The 21,015-nt window shown below is 52.1% G+C and overlaps 6 protein-coding genes across 6 annotated transcripts; 4 read left to right on the top strand and 2 right to left on the bottom strand.

Moving 5' to 3' along the window:
- Positions 1-201: 201 nt before the first annotated feature.
- On the top strand, positions 202-5,064 carry RHO25_011329 (uncharacterized protein; the record flags this gene model as incomplete). Its single annotated transcript, XM_023601825.2, has 9 exons — positions 202-328; positions 388-470; positions 535-1,063; positions 1,115-1,618; positions 1,672-1,905; positions 1,962-3,182; positions 3,236-3,359; positions 3,415-3,486; positions 3,537-5,064. 9 exons carry the CDS (start codon positions 202-204, stop codon positions 5,062-5,064), a joined length of 4,422 nt encoding a protein of 1,473 aa, XP_023451247.2.
- Positions 5,065-5,821: 757 nt separating this feature from the next.
- On the top strand, positions 5,822-7,213 carry RHO25_011330 (uncharacterized protein; the record flags this gene model as incomplete). Its single annotated transcript, XM_023601824.1, has 1 exon — positions 5,822-7,213. The coding sequence occupies one exon, from the start codon at positions 5,822-5,824 to the stop codon at positions 7,211-7,213; it is 1,392 nt and encodes a 463-aa protein (XP_023451250.1).
- Positions 7,214-9,370: 2,157 nt separating this feature from the next.
- Positions 9,371-11,311, top strand: RHO25_011331 (uncharacterized protein; the record flags this gene model as incomplete). The annotated part of the gene is made up of 2 exons (XM_023601823.2): positions 9,371-11,183; positions 11,241-11,311. 2 exons carry the CDS (start codon positions 9,371-9,373, stop codon positions 11,309-11,311), a joined length of 1,884 nt encoding a protein of 627 aa, XP_023451251.1.
- Positions 11,312-12,938: 1,627 nt separating this feature from the next.
- Positions 12,939-14,147, bottom strand: RHO25_011332 (uncharacterized protein; the record flags this gene model as incomplete). Its single annotated transcript, XM_023601822.1, has 1 exon — positions 12,939-14,147. One exon carries the CDS (start codon positions 14,145-14,147, stop codon positions 12,939-12,941), a length of 1,209 nt encoding a protein of 402 aa, XP_023451248.1.
- Positions 14,148-15,375: 1,228 nt separating this feature from the next.
- On the bottom strand, positions 15,376-15,686 carry RHO25_011333 (uncharacterized protein; the record flags this gene model as incomplete). Its single annotated transcript, XM_023601821.2, has 2 exons — positions 15,376-15,517; positions 15,571-15,686. The coding sequence occupies 2 exons, from the start codon at positions 15,684-15,686 to the stop codon at positions 15,376-15,378; spliced, it is 258 nt and encodes an 85-aa protein (XP_023451249.2).
- Positions 15,687-18,634: 2,948 nt separating this feature from the next.
- On the top strand, positions 18,635-20,647 carry RHO25_011334 (uncharacterized protein; the record flags this gene model as incomplete). The annotated part of the gene is made up of 1 exon (XM_023601820.2): positions 18,635-20,647. One exon carries the CDS (start codon positions 18,635-18,637, stop codon positions 20,645-20,647), a length of 2,013 nt encoding a protein of 670 aa, XP_023450766.1.
- Positions 20,648-21,015: the final 368 nt, after the last annotated feature.

Below are 21,015 nucleotides of genomic sequence, written 5' to 3' on the forward strand. Positions count from 1 at the left end.
CGTGGAAAATGCACGCTTTTCACGCTGCTGCAGCAGCAGTATTGCATTGGCTCCGACGTTGAAAAGCATGCCGATCACTGCATTGGCTGCTATTCTATGGGCCTAGCGCCCCGTGCACCGCCGGCATCGAAAAGACTCGTGCTGCTGCTGCATCGTTTGGGCTGGAAGTCTCGTCCGCTGTATTCTGCGTGCGATGCCGCCATGTCTTGCTCTCCCGCCGCCGAAGACACTTGGGGACCGGTGGTGTCGCGCGACTGTCTGGGCGGCTTCGACTTCACCCTCCTCTTCGAAGAGGCCATCTTGACTCTTGCTCCGCTGGCCATTGCCGGTACGTATCGCCATTGACGCTCCCTCTTGCCCAGCGGAACTGACCTTCCTTCGGGACAGCTGCGTGGGCGGTGTGGAGGCTGCTCCGTCTCCGACATGAACGCGTCCTGATCCGCGGGTCGTGGTTGCTGCCATGCAAGCTGGTGCGGTACAATCAATGGGGAGTGCTCGACGCACGCATGAAGCTGACCCGGACGCTCCCTCCAGATGACCTATCTGGCCTACGCCGCCGTCCAGATCACGCTCCTCGTCTTGGCGTCGCCCGATGCCGTCCCCAAAACACGACTGACGGTGGCATGCCTGTCGCTCCTGCTGGCCGGCACCGTCCTGCTGGCACTGACTTCCACTCTCGAGCATCGTCGCGCCTTCCGCCCTTCCACGACCCTCGTGCTGTACTTGGGCCTCGCCCTCATTCTCGACCTCGCACGCACCCGCACCCTGTTCTTCACCACGCAAGGAAGGACCATCGCCTGGGTGAATGCGGGGGGCTTGCTGGCGAAGGTATGTACATTCGCCCTCGAGAATGTCGAAAAGCGTTCGATGCTGCGGCATGGAGCCCGACCTCCATCGCCCGAGGCAGCAAGTGGCGTGGTGAATCGTGCGACCTTTCTATGGCTCAATGCCGTCTTCGCCAAGGGCTATCGCACCATGCTGACCACCAACACGCTTCCTCCGCTCGACGATGACCTTCTCGCAGCTTCTCGACCAGCCGAATTGAAGCAGAAATGGGCACAAGGTCAGTGATCGCCAGTGAACTCGGCAGGAATGACGCTGACTGCCGACACAGTCACCAAGTCCGAGCATCGTCTCTTGTGCCTGTTCATCACACACTACAAGTGGCCCGCTCTGGCCGGCGTGCTCCCTCGTCTCGCATCTGCGGCCTTCACCTTTGTCCAGCCCTACCTCATCCAGCGAGTCCTGGACTTCACCTCGACGTCTGATCGCCAAGACAATCGCACGACTGCGTATGGGCTCATCGGCGCATATGCAATTGTTCTTGTCGGCATAGCTGTGACCAACGCCGTCTATCAGCAGAAGACCTACAGATTAATCACCCTCTATCGTGGTAGCCTCGTGGCTCTGATCTTTGACAAAACCCTTCGCATGCCGACGGCTCATCTCGACAATGCCGAGGCCGTGACTCTGATGAGTGCAGATATCGATCGAATCACGAGCAGTATGCACGTCCTTCACGAACTCTACGCCAGCTTCATCGAAGCTGGCCTGGGTCTCTGGCTCCTGTATGATTTCCTGGGACTCGCCATGGTGCCTGCGGTGGCGTGGATGGGTGGTAATGTACACACCACTTATCACATGTCCGATGCTTCACTAATGTACGCGCAGCTTGTGTGTTCGCGGGTATTCCCATCGCAAGAGCCTCCGGTAACGCACAGGTACCATGGCTTGAAGCAATAGAGGCTCGGTTGGCTGCAACAGCCAAGACCCTTTCTTCCATCAAATTCATCAAGATGATAGGAATGGTCGAATTTGCTTCAAAACAGTTGGCATGGCTCAGAGTTGCAGAAATCCGGGCTTCGCGACGCCACCGCATCTTGAACATCTTCGTTTTCATGTCCAGTGAGTGACTAAACTTGTTGGAGAGATTGTGTACTGACCGCTGCCGTCATCCATAGCTTTTATGTACTTGGCCATAGCTCCAGTATGGGGCTTCCTAGCATATATACTCATTGCACAATCAGACACTCCGGAACGCACGCTGACAGAGGGCGTCGCCTTCGGCGCTTTGAGTATTTTCGAATTACTTCAACAGCCTGTGCAGTACGCCGTGGACGGAATGGAAGACATCCAAACGATTGTCAACTCGTTCCGACGAATTCAAGAGTACCTCATGTCACCAGAACGCCTGGATACACGGGCCGTGTTGTCCCCAAAATCCACTTGCCCTTCAACGCGATCAGATGAACACAAAGCAGATCTCGGCATGCACGTAAACGCCTACAGGGTAGAAAGTGCATCAGTCCGATATGAAAATGATGACCGCGATGTGCTTCACGAGCTCACGTTCTCAGTTCCGCAGAACCGAATGACAATTATATACGGCCCAGTGGGAAGTGGGAAATCCACTTTGCTTAAGCTTCTGCTCGGCGAACTGCCTGTCACATCGGGAGAGATCGAAGCGGCGTTCCCACAGGCTGCATATTGCTCTCAGAAAGGGTGGTGCAGCTGGGGCACAATTCAGAACAACATCGTTGGAAAATCTGACTGGGATAGAGAGTGGTACCTCAAAGTCATCTCAGCATGTGCTTTGGTTGCCGACTTCCAAGAACTGCGCATGGGCGATCAGACTCCAATCGGTGCGAAAGGTTCCCAAGTCAGTGGTGGTCAACAAGCCCGTGTCTCGCTCGCACGTGCCATCTATTCTCGGAATCGGTGCGTGCTGCTGGACGGTGTGCTTACAGGTCTTGATCCTGCCACCGAACAGCACATCTTGCGCGAGGTCTTCGGCAAAAAGGGCATTTTGACCCAGTTCGAGACCACGGTGGTCTTTGCCACCTCATCCGCTCATCATCTGTGCCTCGCAGATCACATTATTCACTTGGACATGAGCGGATGCATGGTCAAAGGTGGCTCTACAGCCGAGGATGACACTGTCTATGGAGAGAAATCGGCGCCAACGAACCCACATGCAGAGCTGTCGTCGGACCGTGAATTGGAGGATGAATTCAGTAATGCCGAGCGGGACTTGGACTTACTCCTCGACCCAGAGCCCGAGAAACATCGTCACAAGGGCGATTTGCGGGTCTGGTATTACTATGTGCGGATGGCGGGATGGCCAATGACTATTGTCTATCTTTCCGCGTGTGCTGTCCTTGTCTTCGGCATCACTTTTCCATGTAAGTCGTCCTGCACTCAGGGAAGAAAGACGTCCAAGTTGATTGTTCATTAGCAATCTGGCTCCAATGGTGGACCAATGCAAATGCCACCAGCCCCAATCAAAACATCGGATATTGGCTTGGCATATTCGCCACTTTGGGGGTGTTGGCCCTCATGGGGTGTGCAGTGGCGGATTCGTAAGTACTGACGCGTTAGCGTACGTTTTCAGACACCGCTCATTGTGTTGCACAGAACATTCAACCTGATCGTGCTCCCAACGACATCAAGGAAGTTCCACGAGGTACTGTTGACAACAACCATGAAGTATGTTGTTCGTCCCACGCACATGTTTAACAATGCCTGATAAATACAAGCGCTCCAGTGACCTTTCACACCTCGACCGATGCTGGAACCACTTTGAATCGATTCAGTCAGGACTTGGAATTGATCGACAACGACCTCCCACAGGCTATCAACCAATTTGTATTTCAATTCCTATCTACAATCGCATCCGCGATCTTTGTGTTCATGGGCTCCGGATACATCGCCGCTGCTATTCCGGTCTGCTTCGTGGTGCTCATTTTAATTGCGCTCTTCTATCTCCGGACATCCAGGCAGTTAAGACTACTGGACATTGAAGCCAAAGCACCTCTGTTCTCGCATTTCCTCGAAACGATCAACGGCCTTGAATCAATTCGCGCATACGCTTGGACAGCCGAGTACAGCGAGCGGAATCGCAAGGCCATCGATCTCTCTCAGCGTCCGTATTACCTCCTGTTTTGTGTTCAGCAATGGCTCACCTTGGTGCTGGATCTATTTAACGCCGGCCTCGCAGTCATGCTAGTAGGAATCGCAACGACGATACGCAATGCATCAACAGCATTCCTTGGCGTCGCGCTATTCAACATCGTCATCTTCTCTTCAACATTGCAGAGTTTGGTAACCGAATGGACCCAAGTCGAGCAAGCTCTCGGCGCCATCAACAGAATTCAAGCGTATGAGCGCAATGTCGGAAGCGAGCATTGTCCCAGCGAGAAAAGCAGTCCACCCCAAAACTGGCCCACCAACGGCTCCATCAACTGCACAAATCTCACAGCATCTTATGGTCCAGACAACCCGCCTGTCCTCCATAATCTCACATTGCACATCCCCTCGGGCCAAAAAGTGGCCATTTGTGGCCGCACTGGCAGCGGCAAATCTTCTCTCATCGCAACTCTCCTCCGCATCACAGAAATCTCATCGGGAACTCTGACAATCGATGACATCGACATCTCGTCCCTCCCTCGCGAAGATATCAGAAGAACGCTTAACGTCCTACCCCAAGAACCTTTTTTCTTTCAAGGTTCCGTGCGCGAAAATCTTCATCCGATGGGCCAAGCGACTGATGAGCGGTGTATTCAGATTTTGCAAAAGGTTCACCTATGGCGTGAGCATTTTGCTGCTGCTGCGCGTAGCAGCAGCGATGGCGAAGGCGATGGTGATGGTGATCATAATGGCCACGACCATGATGGTGGTGAAAATGGTAATGGTACTGCTGGGCTCGACGCCAAAATACAAGACCACCAGCTCTCCTTCGGACAACGTCGACTGTTCTGCCTCGGACGCGCATTGATCAAATCTTGCAGCAGCAACATCATTCTTTTGGATGAACCTACGAGTGGTCTCGATGAGCAAACGGCCGCTGTTGTTAATGCTGTGATTCGCGAGGAGTTTGCTGACAAGACGGTTGTTGTTGTGGCGCATCGGCTTGATGAGGTGGTGGATTTTGATCTGGTGGTTGTTTTGGCTAATGGGAGAGTTGTGGAAACGGGACGGCCGAGGGAGTTGTTGGAACGAGATGATGGGGGATCTTCTGAGGGGTTTCGGAGGCTTTGGGAGGCGCAAAGGGAGGGGTCGTCGTAGGGAGGTGAAGGTTTTAGATGATGCCAACTTAATTGAGGAAGAAGTTGGATGGAACGGAATGAGCTGTGCTGACGTCTTCTGCGGCCTCTTGCATGTCGCTTCATCGATGGCAGTTTGTGTAGAGTCTGGTATTCACACTGAATGAAGAAAAATTTCCAGGCAAATTCTGAAGTGGAACTCATCCTATTCCGTGTTACCACGTGCCATAATTCGCTGTTGATCAATGCTGTTGAATCTCCGATCATGTTTGCGGGAATCGCGCCTCCGATGAAATCTGGCTTATAGAGGTGGAGGTGGGTGCGAGCAGCGGCTTCCTGCAGAAAGTGGGGATTCCATTTCCACAATATCCCGTATGTCAAAGAGAATGACATCTCCTGTCTTGACCCACCTCCCCGCCTGTGCTGCAGTTGCAAACTCCTTCAAAAGCAGCTCGGTTTCTATTCGTTCCATTCTCCCTTCTCTTTCCATCTCACCCTCATCACACTGCCTCCTGATCTTTTCTTGGCGTGCAGTACTTTCCTTTCCTTTCACCCACCCTATACGCACAAAGGCATTGTGTCCACCTTTGTTCTTTATCTCTGCTGCACCAAGCCATTGTGCGCAAGTCGTCGCCCTCCATGCTCGAGCAATACATATCGTGGCGATCTGTCAAGATGTCTTCTCCTTCTCAAACAAGACCCTCCTCACATCGAACCAGTCACAAGCGAAGACTAGGCAGAACCCACTTCTTGCCACCCTCCGTCTCTGTTGATCAAAGATGTCGGCATTCACAAGCAAGCAGCTGACTGTTAAGTCCTTTGTCGTGACTGAGCCAAACACCAATTCACCTAGCAGGCCGAAGACTTCGCATTCACCAGCGCAAGCATCAGAGCTTGTTATCTTTCCGCCTTTCTTGGACGATCACGCCGCTACACTGAACAGACCTTCCAAGAAGCAAGCCGGCACAGAGATTCCGAACAAGTCAACAGCAGTTCCTTCCTTGAAAGTCGTACAGCAAAAATCGGCGCGACCAAGAATCATGTCTCGAGTCGCAACCGCAATCTCCAGTGCTGTCACCAGTGTCATCGGCACAGGCAATCCAATCATTGGCCCATCTCCCAACTCGGCGGTCTACAACTTGAAGAAGACCTATCAAAAGAACTACTTCAAGCACCACACCTTCCGCGAGGAACAGATAGGCCAAGGAACGGAGGCAGAGGTATACCTGCTCAGCAATGTTGATAAGCCCGAAGTCTTTGCCGTCAAGCACACGAAGGCGACCAAATTGTCGAAAGAGCAAGCCAAGCACGATGAGCTGCCTCACGAAGCGAATATGCTGCTCAGGATGGTCTTGCCACATCCTCGTATCGTTGCAGCTTTTGATTGTCTGCCAGATCTCGCTGCGCCAGGGCGCCACAAGATCTACATGGAGTACTGCAATGCGGGTTCGCTATCGCAGCAGTACACGCACTGGCTTTCGCGTGTCAGGAGCCCAATGCCAGTAGTTTTCCTGCTCCACGTCTTGGTCCAAGGAATGGAAGCTCTTGCATACCTCCACAGTGGCCTCAGGTACGTCGGCAAGGGCCAATACACGCAAGACCCGGAGCATCTGCCCATTGTACATGCCGATGTAAAAGAAGAACAGTTCCTTCTTAGCTGGGGGTTGTTCCCTTTGCCTGAGATCAAGCTTGCTGATTTCGGCACCGCAAAGTTCTCAGGGCAACCGCGAGCGAACGGACTCGCTGGGACTCTATGTTACTTGGCTCCCGAGGATGTCGCATGCATTGGTGGCCTGCAGCCCATCAAGGAGAACGCTTGGGCCTTTCACGCAATGAGCGATGCTCGAACGACAGCTTCAGACATCTATGCCTTCGGGCTGATGATGTACATGTTCGCATCCAGGGAGAAAAAGCCGGCGAACATTGGTACAGAGTCGAGTGGCTTGCGAATCTCTCGCGAATATGAGACCCCGGGCGTGCTGGAGCTGATCCGGAGCATGCTGGCAATCAATCCGGCCGAGCGTGCAGAGGCGTCCTTTCATCCGACGAAGGGTATTTTGGCACAGGTCCATGTGATGCGAGAAGCTCGGGACAAGCTCATCGGCGCAAGGCGAATTCCTGGACCGACGGAATGGGCTGTGCCTCCGCCGCGAGGGCGGCATGTCCGGTAAGCACCTCTCCAAAGCTGCTGGCTGGCATCGACAATGTTGTGCACTCGCATGTTGCTGACCGACCGAAATAGTGTTTGCCGAATCGTTGATATTTGCATTTGTCCAGATGAGTAAGTCTTGTCGTTTGACAGAATCCTCCTCACTCTCAATTCTCTTTTCCATATTACTTCCATCCCGTTCAAATTGTGTCAAAGCTTATTAAAAGTCAGGTCCTGCTTCGATGACGACCACGTCGATGGTATCGATGAGATCCCGGCTTCGCGCAATGACTCAGCTCCGGTGATCATGGATATCGACAGCTTCCTCGACATACACACGCCTTCGATGACAATAGACCACCGTTGCAGCTTCTAAGGCCCACGCGATATTGGTCCAATGTCTCCATTTCTGGCTCTCAAGATTGCGCCCACCAGTTGCCGCTCTTTCGGCTTTCCACAGCAAGCGTCTTCCTCCCTTTCTCGAATTTCCGAGATCTCAATTATTGTGTCAAGACACAGTAAGTTGATTCGGGTGCATATGGCTCTTGCAATCACAGTTGACTGATCTCTCCAGTTTCAAAATCCTCTATATCGCTCCTGCCAGCAATGTCCGGCACATACGAAACGAAGCTGGCATGCGTGTATGCAGTTTTTCTCTCGCATCAGCATATGTTTCCACGTATACGACGATCATCGAATTTCTATACTCAACTTTCTTCTGGAGCAACCCGTACCCTTACTTGGTTCCCCAGGATGTTTGATCAAGCACATTCCAGTCATAGTGTCGCTTCGGGCGTCTAAGACGGCGACGGAGTGAAGACGAAAGCAACATGCCAAGTTGCTGGAAGCTGGTCACCTGCTAGACAAATCGCTGGCTTGGGCCATCAGTGGGCGTGTGCGCATCACCCGCGTCCACAACTCTGGTCGCAGGCCCGTCTTATTTGTGCCGAGATCAAAAAATGGCTCGGCAGACTTGAACGATGGCATCGCTCCTCGCATTCCCATTGTCCGACCACATACGGGCGTCAGATGAGTGCATTCGTCTGCGCCAGCAAGACTCTATTTGTTGGCTTGGCCTGATTTACCGACCGCGCGGTCCCAAAGCAGACAGGCAAGACCAAAATCATCGGGATGTCCTTCAGGCCTGGGGACAGACAGACCACAGACATCAACGTTTCATCGCGGCCTTGCGGAACGCAAAACCTCGAACAGAAGTATTGGTGAACAGTGCAAGAAGTTCAATAGGCTGGTACCATGCACATCAATCTCATCACGGCCTCTCGGAGTGTTCCAGTATCTGACCTGTGAAGCCGTTACGTGGTCAGAGTAGGCCTTCTCCTCGATTCAGTCGATATCATGACGATTGTAGCCTGGTTGCTCAAGAGTGTAGAGAGTCGGTGGAGATTGAACAGCCGCACGTGCAAGGCCAAGGCTCCGTTTCGGGTTGAATCAGGTCACAGCTTGCCTGATTTCGCCGATTTGAGGCATTATAGAGCAGAAGGGAAGCGTCACGGAAGCAGAGACATTGAGATGCCACTTGAGTGGTGGGCGAAAAATCTGACTCCCAGAATGCGAGGGAGCTGCGGTCCGACTGAGAAGGATGGGACCATTATGGTGATGCCAAGAGTTCAATTGGTGAGACATGAGGTTGGCATGATTGTGTGGTCCCGGTGTATAGCAGATGCCCAAAAATCAAGTGTTGCCTATTGAGTATTACTGCTGCAGAGTAAGAGCTAAGTAAGTGCCCGCAATGAGCTGTCGTGTAACTCGTGGTCATGTATTGGATTATGCAGGATTGCGTCGGCCTCGTGGCGGCCATGCCTAACGCGGTGTCGGAGCTCATGCATGATCAGCATAGCAAGCTCGTGGTATTCTTCCGAAAGCTTTGTCTAATGACTGCAGGCGTGGATGTTGCTCGTATGTTGGCCCAGAGTATTCCAAAGCATGAACGTGAAAGATGAGGTGAAGTGGTGCGGTGCGGCCTCGGCAATCAAATTAGGCGAGGTCGGCAAATGAGGCCGAGATGCACGATGTGGGCAAACCCTGCAGGTGGTTGAAAGCTGCAGCACATGGGAGAGCTGGAGCATTGCCTCACCAGAAAAGCAACAATACATTTCTGGCTATGTCGTTCCTTTGATAACTCATTCATTTCCTTACTCCCTCCCGAGGCCATTCCACAATGTGTGCCCACGTGTCGCTCCCGAGCGACAATGAAAACAGCAACGCCAACAACCTGCAACGAACGCGGTCTCAGAACGCGGAGGTTGTTCGGCCAGCAGGCAACGTCTACCGCATCAGTACGCTGAAAGACTTTCTACCCCTCAACCATGCCGATGCCCTGCACACCACCGCCGATGGCATCGCCTCGCCCTATTCCACCCGGGGCTCGCATCTGCCTTCACTCATACAGTCACGATCATCGGCTAGCGTAGCCGGCCTCCAACGACCCAAGAGTCCATGGACGAAGCGGACCAACTCAGTCTCGGCAGCAGAGATGCCGCTCCTCCGGAAGAGACGAGACAGCGAGACGAGCGATGATATGCTGGAGATTGCACACTCTTCGGCAGCAGGATGGGGAGGAGGAGACAATGACAGTCGGCGGATGAGCTATGCTGCCAGCATCCTCAATACACCACAAGTACGCAGCCAGCGTCTGATCGGATCCACAAATCCGCGATATCGATGGGAACAGTACTGGAAATCGGAAGACCAGCTCAAAACGATCAAGAGCAAAGCGATCCGAAAGTACTATGAGCGGAATAACTACCTTATCCAGCACTACATGTACATCGATCGCTTGTTGGACAGTAGTCTGCCTCATGACCTTATTCAGGAATACCAAGCGACACACGTTCGCGCAATGAGGAAGAAGTCTTGGCAGAAAGACCTACCCGAGACCATTGATGAGGGAGCAGACGAGGAGAGCACCTCCCCTCCACACATCTACCATGAACGCGCTGGGTCGCAGGACAGTATCTTCGACGATGGCGATTTCTACACCGAAGGTTACCCTCCACCACAAAAGGTCATCAGAACGAAGGATCTGTACAATGTGAAGAAGGCCAATACGAATCACGACTCGAACGAATCAGAACCTCTCCTCGCGTCTTCAAACGGTGATATCGAGGCGCAAGAAATGCCGCCCGATCTCGAATTGGAAGAGGAGGCCTCATCCCAATCGCGGATCGTCACAGTGGCAATTATTGTCAACTTGGTAGCCAATACCGCTCTGCTGATCATGAAGATCATCGTCGTGATCCTCTCCTCATCCGTCTCTGTGCTGGCCTCCTTGGTCGACGCAGCGCTCGACTTCCTCTCCACTGCCATCGTCGGCATCACTACCCGCCTCATCTCTCGGACTGATCAGTACGCCTACCCGATCGGCCGCCGACGTCTCGAACCGGTCGGAGTTCTCGTCTTCTCCGTCATCATGATCACAGCCTTCATCCAAGTTATGTGGGAAGCACTTTCCAGCCTCACAAACGGCGACCACAAACCCGTTCAACTCACCGCCCCTGCCATCGCCATCATGGCCTCGACAGTCCTCATCAAAGGCGCCTGCTGGGCTTGGTGTCGCCTCATCAAAAACAGTTCCGTCCAAGCTCTCGCTCAAGACGCCATGACCGATGTCGTGTTCAACACTTTCTCCATCATTTTCCCTCTCGTGGGCTACTACGCCAATATCTGGTGGCTCGATCCTGTCGGCGGTATTGTTCTGTCGTTATACGTCATTGTCAACTGGTCTCGGACTGCGAATGAGCACATTCGAAATCTGACAGGCGCGTCGGCGAGTGCCGATGAGAGAAACATCCTGTTGTATCTGACGATGCGCTTCGCAAAGACGATTCAGAAGATTCAAGGTCTGCAGGCTTATCATTCGGGTGATAAGTTGAATGTGGAGGTGGATATTGTGTTGGATGAGGAGATTAGTTTGAGGGATTCGCACGATTTGGGAGAGTCGTTGCAGTATGTGCTGGAGAGTGTACCGAGTGGTAAGTCCCTATTCATTTGACACTTGATCACGACCATATGCTAATGTGGTGTTGCAGTCGACCGAGCTTTCGTGCATATGGACTATGCCGACTATAACATCCCCACGCACATGTTCCAGGAATCGTGAGATGAATCGAAACGTGTATATGTGAGTATCAGCCAAGTGGTACAAACTCTGTTGGACAGGCTGAACTGACCAGCGTGCAGGTATTCTTTATTGTGCGACCGACAACTGTTACGACTAGAAGACCTGTAGAAGAGAGCAATGCGCAAGCTAGATGATACGATCAGCACACAGAATCGATATAAAATGTTATTCGCTGAGTCCATTCTTCCGCCGAGTTCAACGGTCCTAAGATAGTTGAGAGAAGTACTGATACCTAACGACAGGAAGGTTGGAAATAATCGAGACAGTAAGGCGAGCACAGAGATCCTGAAACAAAGCGTGAGGTATTGATGATCTACAATCTATTACCTGCAACCACGGATTCAAAGAAAATGAGGTCCAGGCCCTTCAGGGCTCTCCTGCTAACTCTAATAAGCTGCCCTAAGTCGACTGCGCTGAACCGCCTGTCAACAAAGCTGCAAATGCGGAAAAAGCGAGATGTGCCCTACCATGCATACTCCAAATGCAGATAACCGACTCAATACGAGAATTCTTTTGAGAATAGATCCCGGAGCAATTCCGCAATGCGTGTTGTATATACGGAGACGGAGCAGCCGTTTCCCATGTGATTCACTTGACCACTCTCTTGCACACATTTCGACTCTCAGCAACATCATGCGTCCATCTATCATGATAACATCTTTAGCACTAGTTGGGGAAGTTCTCGCGTGTCTCCAATTCAATGGCTCGTTGATCGCAGTCCAGCTCATACCAGACCGATATCTAATTGCTACTGTACAGCGAAGTGCCTTCCGGGAACCAGCGACTGTTGTGCAGGTACGGGCTGTCTGCAGTTAGCTGGAGAGAGTAGATATCATTGTCACCATTGTCAAAACAAAGGCGGTAAGCTAAGCATATAAGTAATTGACGGTGCCACTCTGATACCTTTCAGGCCGCTGTGATCAAGGCCAGAATTGTTGCCCTGGTCTGCAATGTGGCAATTATGTAGCCTCTTCTTATAAGACTTGCGGGGAGGGAAATTGAAAAAGTGGCGAGCGAGGTTCAGATGTTCGCGTTGATGGGGCGCGGCATGTCCTGGGGCGGTCACCTCTCTGTGTGGAGGAGCTTCAGGTATACTGGCACTACAGCAAGCATGTCTGACGTGGTATATGAGTACGCTAGACTCTCACCCTTTTGAAGGCAAAACAAATAGTGTTGATGCCTTGTTCGGCCATCGTTTAGGACGTGTTTTTTTGTACAATGTCAGATACCATTTCCTACAGTTGGAACTCACATCTCGCAGAGCGCTCGACCGTCGAGGAAGCGAAGCCAGAACAGCATACCCTCGCTTGCACAAGACCTGAAGTGCCAAAAACCCCTCGAAAAGACACTAGACCAGTCGAGCAGAATTGCTCTCCTCATGCGGGAAACATAAAGTATGCTCCTTTTGTATTTGATGGCATGATCTAGTACATTCAGTCAGGTCAAGAGCTTCGATTTCTTCTGGCAAAGCGATGGTTTTACTCAGTATTCGAGTGATTGGAACAGTGATGTGAGCGCGAAAGAACATTTCTCTTACCTATGACCTACATGAAAGCACCCGGAACGAATCAATCAATTATCTATGACGGGAAGACGGCATCGGACCTCAAGACCAGTCGCTCGGGGGCTGTAGCCATTCGACACGAGGCAAACGCTCACCTTTTCGAATCATCTCATCTCTCACCTTTCGAATCTGATGCACAAGGGGCAATACACCGGTCTTTGGATCGAAATCAGCAGAAGCACGGTTCTCGACTTCAGGAATCAGACACTTTTGCATGATCTCCAGAAGTCCATCAACCTCAAGATACTCAGGCGAGATTTTCATTTTGAGCGGATCTTTTCCGATCGCCCATCTCGAGATTGTTTCTCTGTTGAAACCGCTGTTCGCGGCCATGATGTATAGAACATGACCCAGGGAGTAGATGTCTGCCGCTGTGGTCCGGTTGCGACTGATGGTGTAGTAGACTTCGGTTATGTCTTCGTCGGCTTCTAATTTTCCGGCATCTTGCGCCTGCTGGGTCAGTTTCTGGTCTTCTGGAGCGAAGTAATTTGGCGTTCCGGCTCCTGTTTCGTATAAAGTCTCACCTACGACGCGAGCGTGGCCAAAATCTGCCAAGACTAGAGACGGTAATCCACCAATTGAATCTGTGGAGTTCTTCAAGAAAATGTTCTCGCCCTTTATATCGTTGTGTATGACAGGGCGAAATTTTGGGTCTTGGGTGTATTTTCCTCCGCCGACATGGCGTAATCCGTGGTGGATATACGCACAGGCGTCAAAGAGTTCGACGATTGTGTGGAGGAGGAAGAGTACGGGAACGTGGGTTTCACGAGTTAGCCACCAGTGCGATAGTTGGTTGAAGAGATCGCCGCCAGAACAGTATTCGAGAACGATGTAGTGTCGACCCGGGTTCGACGAGTCATGGATGGCTTCGTGGTGGAAGATGATGTTCGGATGCGGTTGCAAGACGCTTTCAATGACATACGACTCCGTTGGAGGATGGGAACGTTCTGAAGGCGGAGCTGGCTCAGTATGCTTCACGACGTAGGACTTATCAGTCTTGGGATGGTGAGAGAGGTATACTTGCCCGCCGGACGACTCTTGGAGGATTTCGGATGCCTTTTCGGAGGAGAGAGGTGGGGTGGTGTAGGTTGCTGTGTGCTCCTTGTACAACGCCACGATCGTGGAGGTTGGCGTTCTCCCGAGGACGTTCGAGGTTGGGGTCAGCGAGCGAATTGTCTTTAACAGCGCCTTGGAGGCTGACCCAATGAACGATTGGCCCCTTGCGGATTGAGCCTGATAAGACTGTGCCATGTCAGATGTGGATGAAAGCGTGGTGCTTACCGTGGTTTGTTTCCTGACCAGCAGGGACGGCATTGGAGACATTGGTTTTCGAGATGGTCTTTCAAGCTTTCACTCTGTCTTCTTGCGTCTTTGGATGTAGATCGAAGAGCGTCGAGCGGGCTTGAGAGTACCGTCTTAGGATTGCGCTGAGACGAGGAATTTGCATAAAAGGCTTGATGAGCAATATGTACTTTACCAATGGCTTTGATAAGTTCGGAAGGACAATGTCTTTGTTATACAAAGGACGCTTTCTTTCATCCCTGGTCTACTCTTCTATGTCTCTGGACAAAGAGAACTTGCAAGCCATCGCACATGAGCGTGAGATGCAGTGGGAAGGAAGGGGCATGCAAGGGCTGCGCAGTGATTCTGCTCAGCTGATGAAATCGTCCCAGCGAATGGCCTGTGCTGGCGTCTTGTGAATGCTTCTTCCACTGCGATGACCTGAATGTCGATGCACGATGCTCGTGTGGCTCACGCCGTCTGTTGTGCTGAGAGTCCGTCCATTCCGGCTCGAAGTAGTACATAGGTTCAAATTGCGCTCAACTACCTTGTCGCCGACTGCTTGTAGGATCGAGTCAAGTTCGCGAATGCGCGACGCTGCCCCATGATAATGTCGTATCGACAAAAAACACGGCACGACCATGCAGATGTGCAGCGCTGTCGAATGAATGATGACGCAGAATGCAACAACTAGCGTTCATTCATGGTCGCAGTTGATGAGGAGATGATCAGCGAGGATAATGTTTAAAAAATGCTTGAATTTCACGCACGCTGAATGTGCATACGCTGCAAACTAGAAGTACAAAAACATGTCGCCGATATCTGAACACCCCAAAGGAGACCTCATCAAAACTCCCTCTGATACTTCATTCCTAGAGCTCTGTCGATATATCGCTATTGTCGAAGTACTGTTTACCTCCGTGGGAACAAGATTTCCAGCGTTTCGTACGAGATAAGGATGTTCTTCATGACATGCGACGCCGACCCATGTGGCGCCGACCCAATGCTCCGTCACGTCGCTCGTTATCGTGAGGTGAAGATGTGTAGGTCCCAGTGCTATTGTATCAAGCATGTTTGATGTGTGTGGAGTCCAAGAGCGCCAGTTCCATTCAGATGATAAGGAAATAAGAGAACGCTCGCTAAGTGGGACAAGAGTGGTGTGTAATTGCGTCCTTGAAATCGTATTACAAGCGGTCGACTATGATGATGTCGAGCTGACGGAGCCTCGACTTGACTCAGTTGATAAAGAAGCGGGCTCTGTTGATGATGAAGCGGCGGATCGGCGTCGTGATGAGGCGGTGGCCATTTCGAATTGTTGCTTGGTGTGTTGGTGCATGAGTCTGGGAGGATGGATTAGTCATGTTCACGGAACGGAGAATATGTTCGAGCTCACCTTTGATATGAGCATCGTGCGTCGTCTGGGTTGGAGAGATCGAATTGCTGCGCGAAATGGTCCTCTGCCCTGGTGGCATCGACGAAGCCGTTGGTTTGATAGGTGGCAGCAGACATTGTGGAGGTAGTTTGATGAAACTTGTGTTCGTGTCTTGATATGGGTGTTTCGGACGAACAGAAGTTGTCTTGAGGCTCTGCGATGCTTTGACTGTATCTGAGGTGCGATTTCGAATTGATGCTAGTCAGAAAACACTCTGGGAGCTCAGCTATGTATATCAGTTCAGAGGAAGGGAGAGTGCAGTCCCCCGTTGATTGGATAACAGTATAGCGGGGACCCTGCGTCAGAGCGGCAGACAGATCTGCCTAGCACGATGTAATTGGCGCCACCCACCTGTCCCAAGCGAAGCAGGAGCTCTGACTATCCCAGCACTCTCTGGTTGAGCCGCACGAGGTGAAGGATTGCTTGGTGGGACTGCTGGAAAGTGACGAGGCGACAGAGCAGGAGTTCCGAGCACACGATCCTTAGTTTCGGTGAGCAGGCTGTTGACTGGCTCGATAGTGAGTCCCAACGGACGAGGCCGCCCATCGAGAGCCGGAAGGGGGAAAGTCTCCATCGCCGTCATGCATGAATTGCAGATCGCATGACGCCGGCTGCGGAGAACTTGCACCCTGAAGACCCTGCGGCTCTGCAACGGTGGGCGTTTTTCTGCGCCCGTGGCAACGACACTTTTCGAATCATGACGACGAGGGTTCAGCCCTGCACTTGTCTCATGGTCTGGCTATGGTATGCATGTGCATGACAATTGTCTCTCTTGGAAATTGTTCTGGAACTCTGCACATCAGCAGACTTTTGATAATCGCTTGGCGAACGCATATTGTATACAGTACGTTCGCACAATCGCATTCAGAGTAACGTGAATGGTCGCAGGAGGAGCTGTCTTGCAGATGAAGTCAGTGTGGATCTGCAATAAGTCCCGCTGACGTTCGAAGCACCGACGAGTCGGAACGTTGGTGTGGAGAATCCTAACTAGTTAGGGGAGATGGCACGTCGCTTGGCTCGTGATGCTTGACGACGCAAGATTCCGTCCAGATTTTTATTTCCTTACGCACCGTGGCACCACAACTAGTCGACCCAGGGCGCCACTTTCTTCACATATCCTGGAATGCAGAAACCGAGCGAGCCGAGGTAGGCAGTGTCTCGCCCGCCATTCGGTGCGCCAGTGAGACGCAAATTGTTACTGTCCAGCAGTCCAGTGTCATGGTGGTAAGTCTCATTGCTGATGCGTGTAGCACATCCGGACACAGTCACGCCATAACGCATCGTGTAGCACCAACATGCCATTAGCGTGTGCTCGCCAAGTTCAACAGCCTTACCGAACGGCAATGTCATCCGTCACACTCATTAGCCGCTCACCAAGAAAAATGTGTCCAGCTGTTCCACATAGGGCGCGGAACCGGCCATCCACTCCAGCTTCCCACAAATTTCATATCGAAGCTGTGCGTAAGGTCCTCGAAAGGTGCCCACCGGGCAAGATGGAAAGCTTGTTCGATCTTATCGTAATGGCGCCCAATCACGATGCCCTGTACAACACTTGCGACTGATGTAAGACGTCGTTGTCAGGACTCATTCCTCAAAAACAGCGGCTCGTCGCTCATCAGTGTCTTGTCATGCTCCTTCAACGTAACAACTGCCATCTTGTTTTGGAGCAGCACGCGTGCTCTCGCCGCATACACAATTCGGCCCCTCCACATCACCCATCGATTGTGGTCCATCAACAAAGGCCATCAGCGACTCTCAGCCGCACGTCATGCGACCGAGATATGATCGCCTTTGCATTGTCGCAGCCGTCTATATTGCTTGCACAGCTTGCGTGGGCCGCGTGCAGTTGCCCGGTGCCCCATTTCCGACGCTCATCGAAGATGATAGCCGCGATAAGTGCTCACAGTGACCAGCAATGAACGCATTGTCTCCATGTCAGGTCGGTTACACTGCTCTGAAATGAGAGCTCTTTCGCCAGAAATGGACCTAGCTCTTTCTGTGCTTCTTCAGAGCCGCCTGGGTGTCCTTACGTGCCACGCGTGCATGTGCCTCTTCGTTTGTCCCTTGTTCAGCAGGCTAGCGTCATGCGTGCAACCGTAAGCTGAGGTACGTTTCAAAATAAGGGTGCTGGCCTGGGCCCGTTCATGTGGTGTACGCAATGAGCAAACCATGACGCTAAAGTGCACATCACTGATTTTCCCTGTGACGAAGTGAGCCAAAATTGCACATCCTTCATACATCACTTCTTCCAGAACACGGGCAGCGCTTGTATCTGTGATCGATGTCCCTTTCGCTCTGGCAAATAACCCGCAGGCTCTTCGCTTCTTCAGTTATAACTTCAGCAATGGCTTGGCTCTGCGGACTACGATACGAATATTTCGATCAGTGACAACATGTCTGGCGACGCGACTTCGCAATGTGCAGTATATTCTGGACTTGCCAGTTCAGTCGAGCTCAGTCTCAGCGATTCGGCTCGACGTCGTGTTGAATCGCATGCTCTTTTGCCAATTACTGCTCTGGCCGCGAACTTGACCATTCTGTCGCTTCGACATGGCGCAGTGACATCTGGACGACAGCGCCAACTGCGCAATCTATTCGCAGAGATACTCATCGACTCGGTAGGTCGCAAATACTGGTACTAGGCTCGTTCTACCCGTGTAGAGATGGGTTTGCTGTCGGGAGATGATCGCCCTGGATGTTGCTGTGCAGAGCGTGTCTTCGTTTACTGTAGAACCTAGCCGGATCCATGGCGAAGTCCCTTCTATACCATTGTGCTGCCACCGACTGTTGTTGTTGATGAATGGTGTGCAACTTCGAATGTATGACGAGTGAAGAGTTTGAGCAGGCCATGTCGCCTAAAACCGGCGAGATCCGGTCTTTGATGATGGCGTGCAAGTGCCGTGCGTGTGGTGGGCACTTGTGTCGATAGAGCGCTTCGGGAACCTCACTTTGTTCCACTACATCATGCCCGATCCGCCCACCACCACCACACCGAGCAGACATCTCCTCCTGCTCCACCGCGACAATGGATAAACTCACCGACAAGATCGCCGCCCTCCCGCCCGACGCCACCTACTTCTCGCTCGAGTTCTTCCCGCCGAAAACCCAGCAGGGCTTTTCTAACCTCAATGCCCGCCTCTCGCGCATGGCGCATTCGCTGCGCCCGCTCTTCGTCAATGTAACATGGGGTGCTGGCGGCAGCACATCTGTCAAGTCGCTGGCTCTGGCAGAGGTCACGCAGCGGGAGTTGGGCTTGACAACATGTTTGCACCTGACATGCACGAATATGTCGAGGAAACTCATTGATGAGGCATTGGACCAGGCGAAAGTGCTGGGCATCCGAAACATACTGGCTCTGCGTGGTGATCCACCCAGAAGTGATGAATACAGGGACGACAGCTTGCCAGATGCTGGTGAGGACGACAGCAACAAGGACTTCACATGGGCTGTAGATCTCGTGCGCTACATACGGAAGCAGTACGGCGACTACTTCTGTGTTGGTGTAGCAGGATACCCAGAGGGACACTCAGACCAGTCACACCCAGAACATCAATCTGTCGAGCATGACCTGCCCTATCTCGTGGAGAAGACGGCGGCTGGCGCAGATTTTATAATGACTCAACTTTTCTACGATGTTGGCGCATACCAGAAGTACGAAAAGCGATTGCGAGAGCACGAGTCGGGCCTGTTCAAGAAGATACCAATCATACCTGGTCTCATGCCAGTGCAGAGCTACCAGATCCTGCGTCGCACGACGAAGCTCAGTCACGCTGCGCTGCCGCAGGAGATCCTCAAACGATTTGAAGCAGTCAAGGGTGATGACGAGGCTGTCAAGAGAGTAGGTGTCGATGTGCTCAGTGAAATTGTGGACACGATGAAGCATTCCGAATTTGCAGGCCCTCGCGGATTCCACTTCTACACATTGAACCTGGAGAAAGTGGTCACGCAGATTCTGGAACGGAATGATCTCATCCCACCATCTACGCCGGAGGTGGAGCTAAATCTGGAAAACCAAGCTGTTGCGGTAGAGGAGACAGATGATTTTGTCATTGTCGAAGACGCCAAGAAGCAGCAGCATCGCAGGAAGTCATCAATGGCTAATTCAAATCCTCGGAATCGAGTCATCATATCGCATACGCGGGCATCAAGTACGAGCAGTAATCGACCTGCTTCCGCTTATGAGGCGTTTGATGACGAAGCTGGTGTGCCCAAAGAAAAGATCAACAGCCGCGCCAACACTCTTGCCATCTCAGAAGGGGAAGGCGCTTTGGGGCGGGAAGCCACCTGGGACGAGTTCCCCAACGGCAGATGGGGTGATGCGAGATCGCCCGCGTACGGGCAGATAGATGGATATGGTGTCAGTCTCCATGTCAGCGTGCCAGAGGCCAGGAAGCTATGGGGCGAGCCGAAGTCTGTGGAAGACATCTCAGCATGTTTCCGTCGACATCTCGAGGGCGAGATTGACAGCATGCCTTGGTCTGAGGAAACTTTACAACCGGAGACGTTGACGATCAAGAACGAGCTTCTCAGCTTGATCAACAAAGGATGGTGGACTGTCGCTTCTCAGCCAGCAGTGAACGGCATCCGATCTACGGATCCTGTTTTCGGATGGGGTCCTAGAAACGGATTTATCTTCCAGAAGCCTTTCGTGGAGTTCTTCATTCCAAATGATGAATGGCAGAAGTTGCAGACAAGACTGATCGAGAACCCTCAGATCACATACTTTGCCGGTAACGCAAAGCACGAATTCTTCAGCAACGATACCGACTCTGTGAACCCGGTAACCTGGGGCACTTTCACGGGCAAAGAGATCATTACCCCCACGATTATCGAGGCGGTGTCATTCAAAGCTTGGTGTGAGGAAGCTTTTGGCATATGGAATGAATGGCAACGGGTTTACAAGCCCGGATCGGAGAGCAGCAAGCTACTTGAGCGCATTCGCAAGGACTACTGGTTGGTCAGTGTGATTCATCATGGTTTCCTGGAGCCGGGAGCTTTGTGGAACGACTTGTTAGATGAGAACAGCAATGGGGTATGAAGTGATGATGGCGCATTTCTAGCATAGCGATGATAGTGCGTAGTTGAGTATGCATAAGCTGTTCTTTTTTCTCCTTCTAGCTTCGTATGTTACACCGTGTCGCGTGATCGTGTCTCATCGCCTGCAGCTGCAGCTGCATCGTACCTGCTTGGCCCTAATTCGCTAGTTGCCAACCTAAAATTTGAGCCGCATTGACTCGTGCCTGGATCATTATTAGGTAACGCACCCTGTGCACCCAGGAAAACTATGTTGGTGACTCCAACGACATCATCTCTACTCACATCAAGAAATCACTACTATTGCTGCTCATCATACGCGCTCACTCTGAAGCAACCCAAGCCGCAATCAACAGCCAGAGGTCCAAATTT

This window comes from Cercospora beticola, chromosome 7 (assembly GCF_033473495.1).
Source record: "Cercospora beticola chromosome 7, complete sequence".
NCBI classification, from domain to species: Eukaryota; Fungi; Ascomycota; class Dothideomycetes; order Mycosphaerellales; family Mycosphaerellaceae; genus Cercospora; species Cercospora beticola.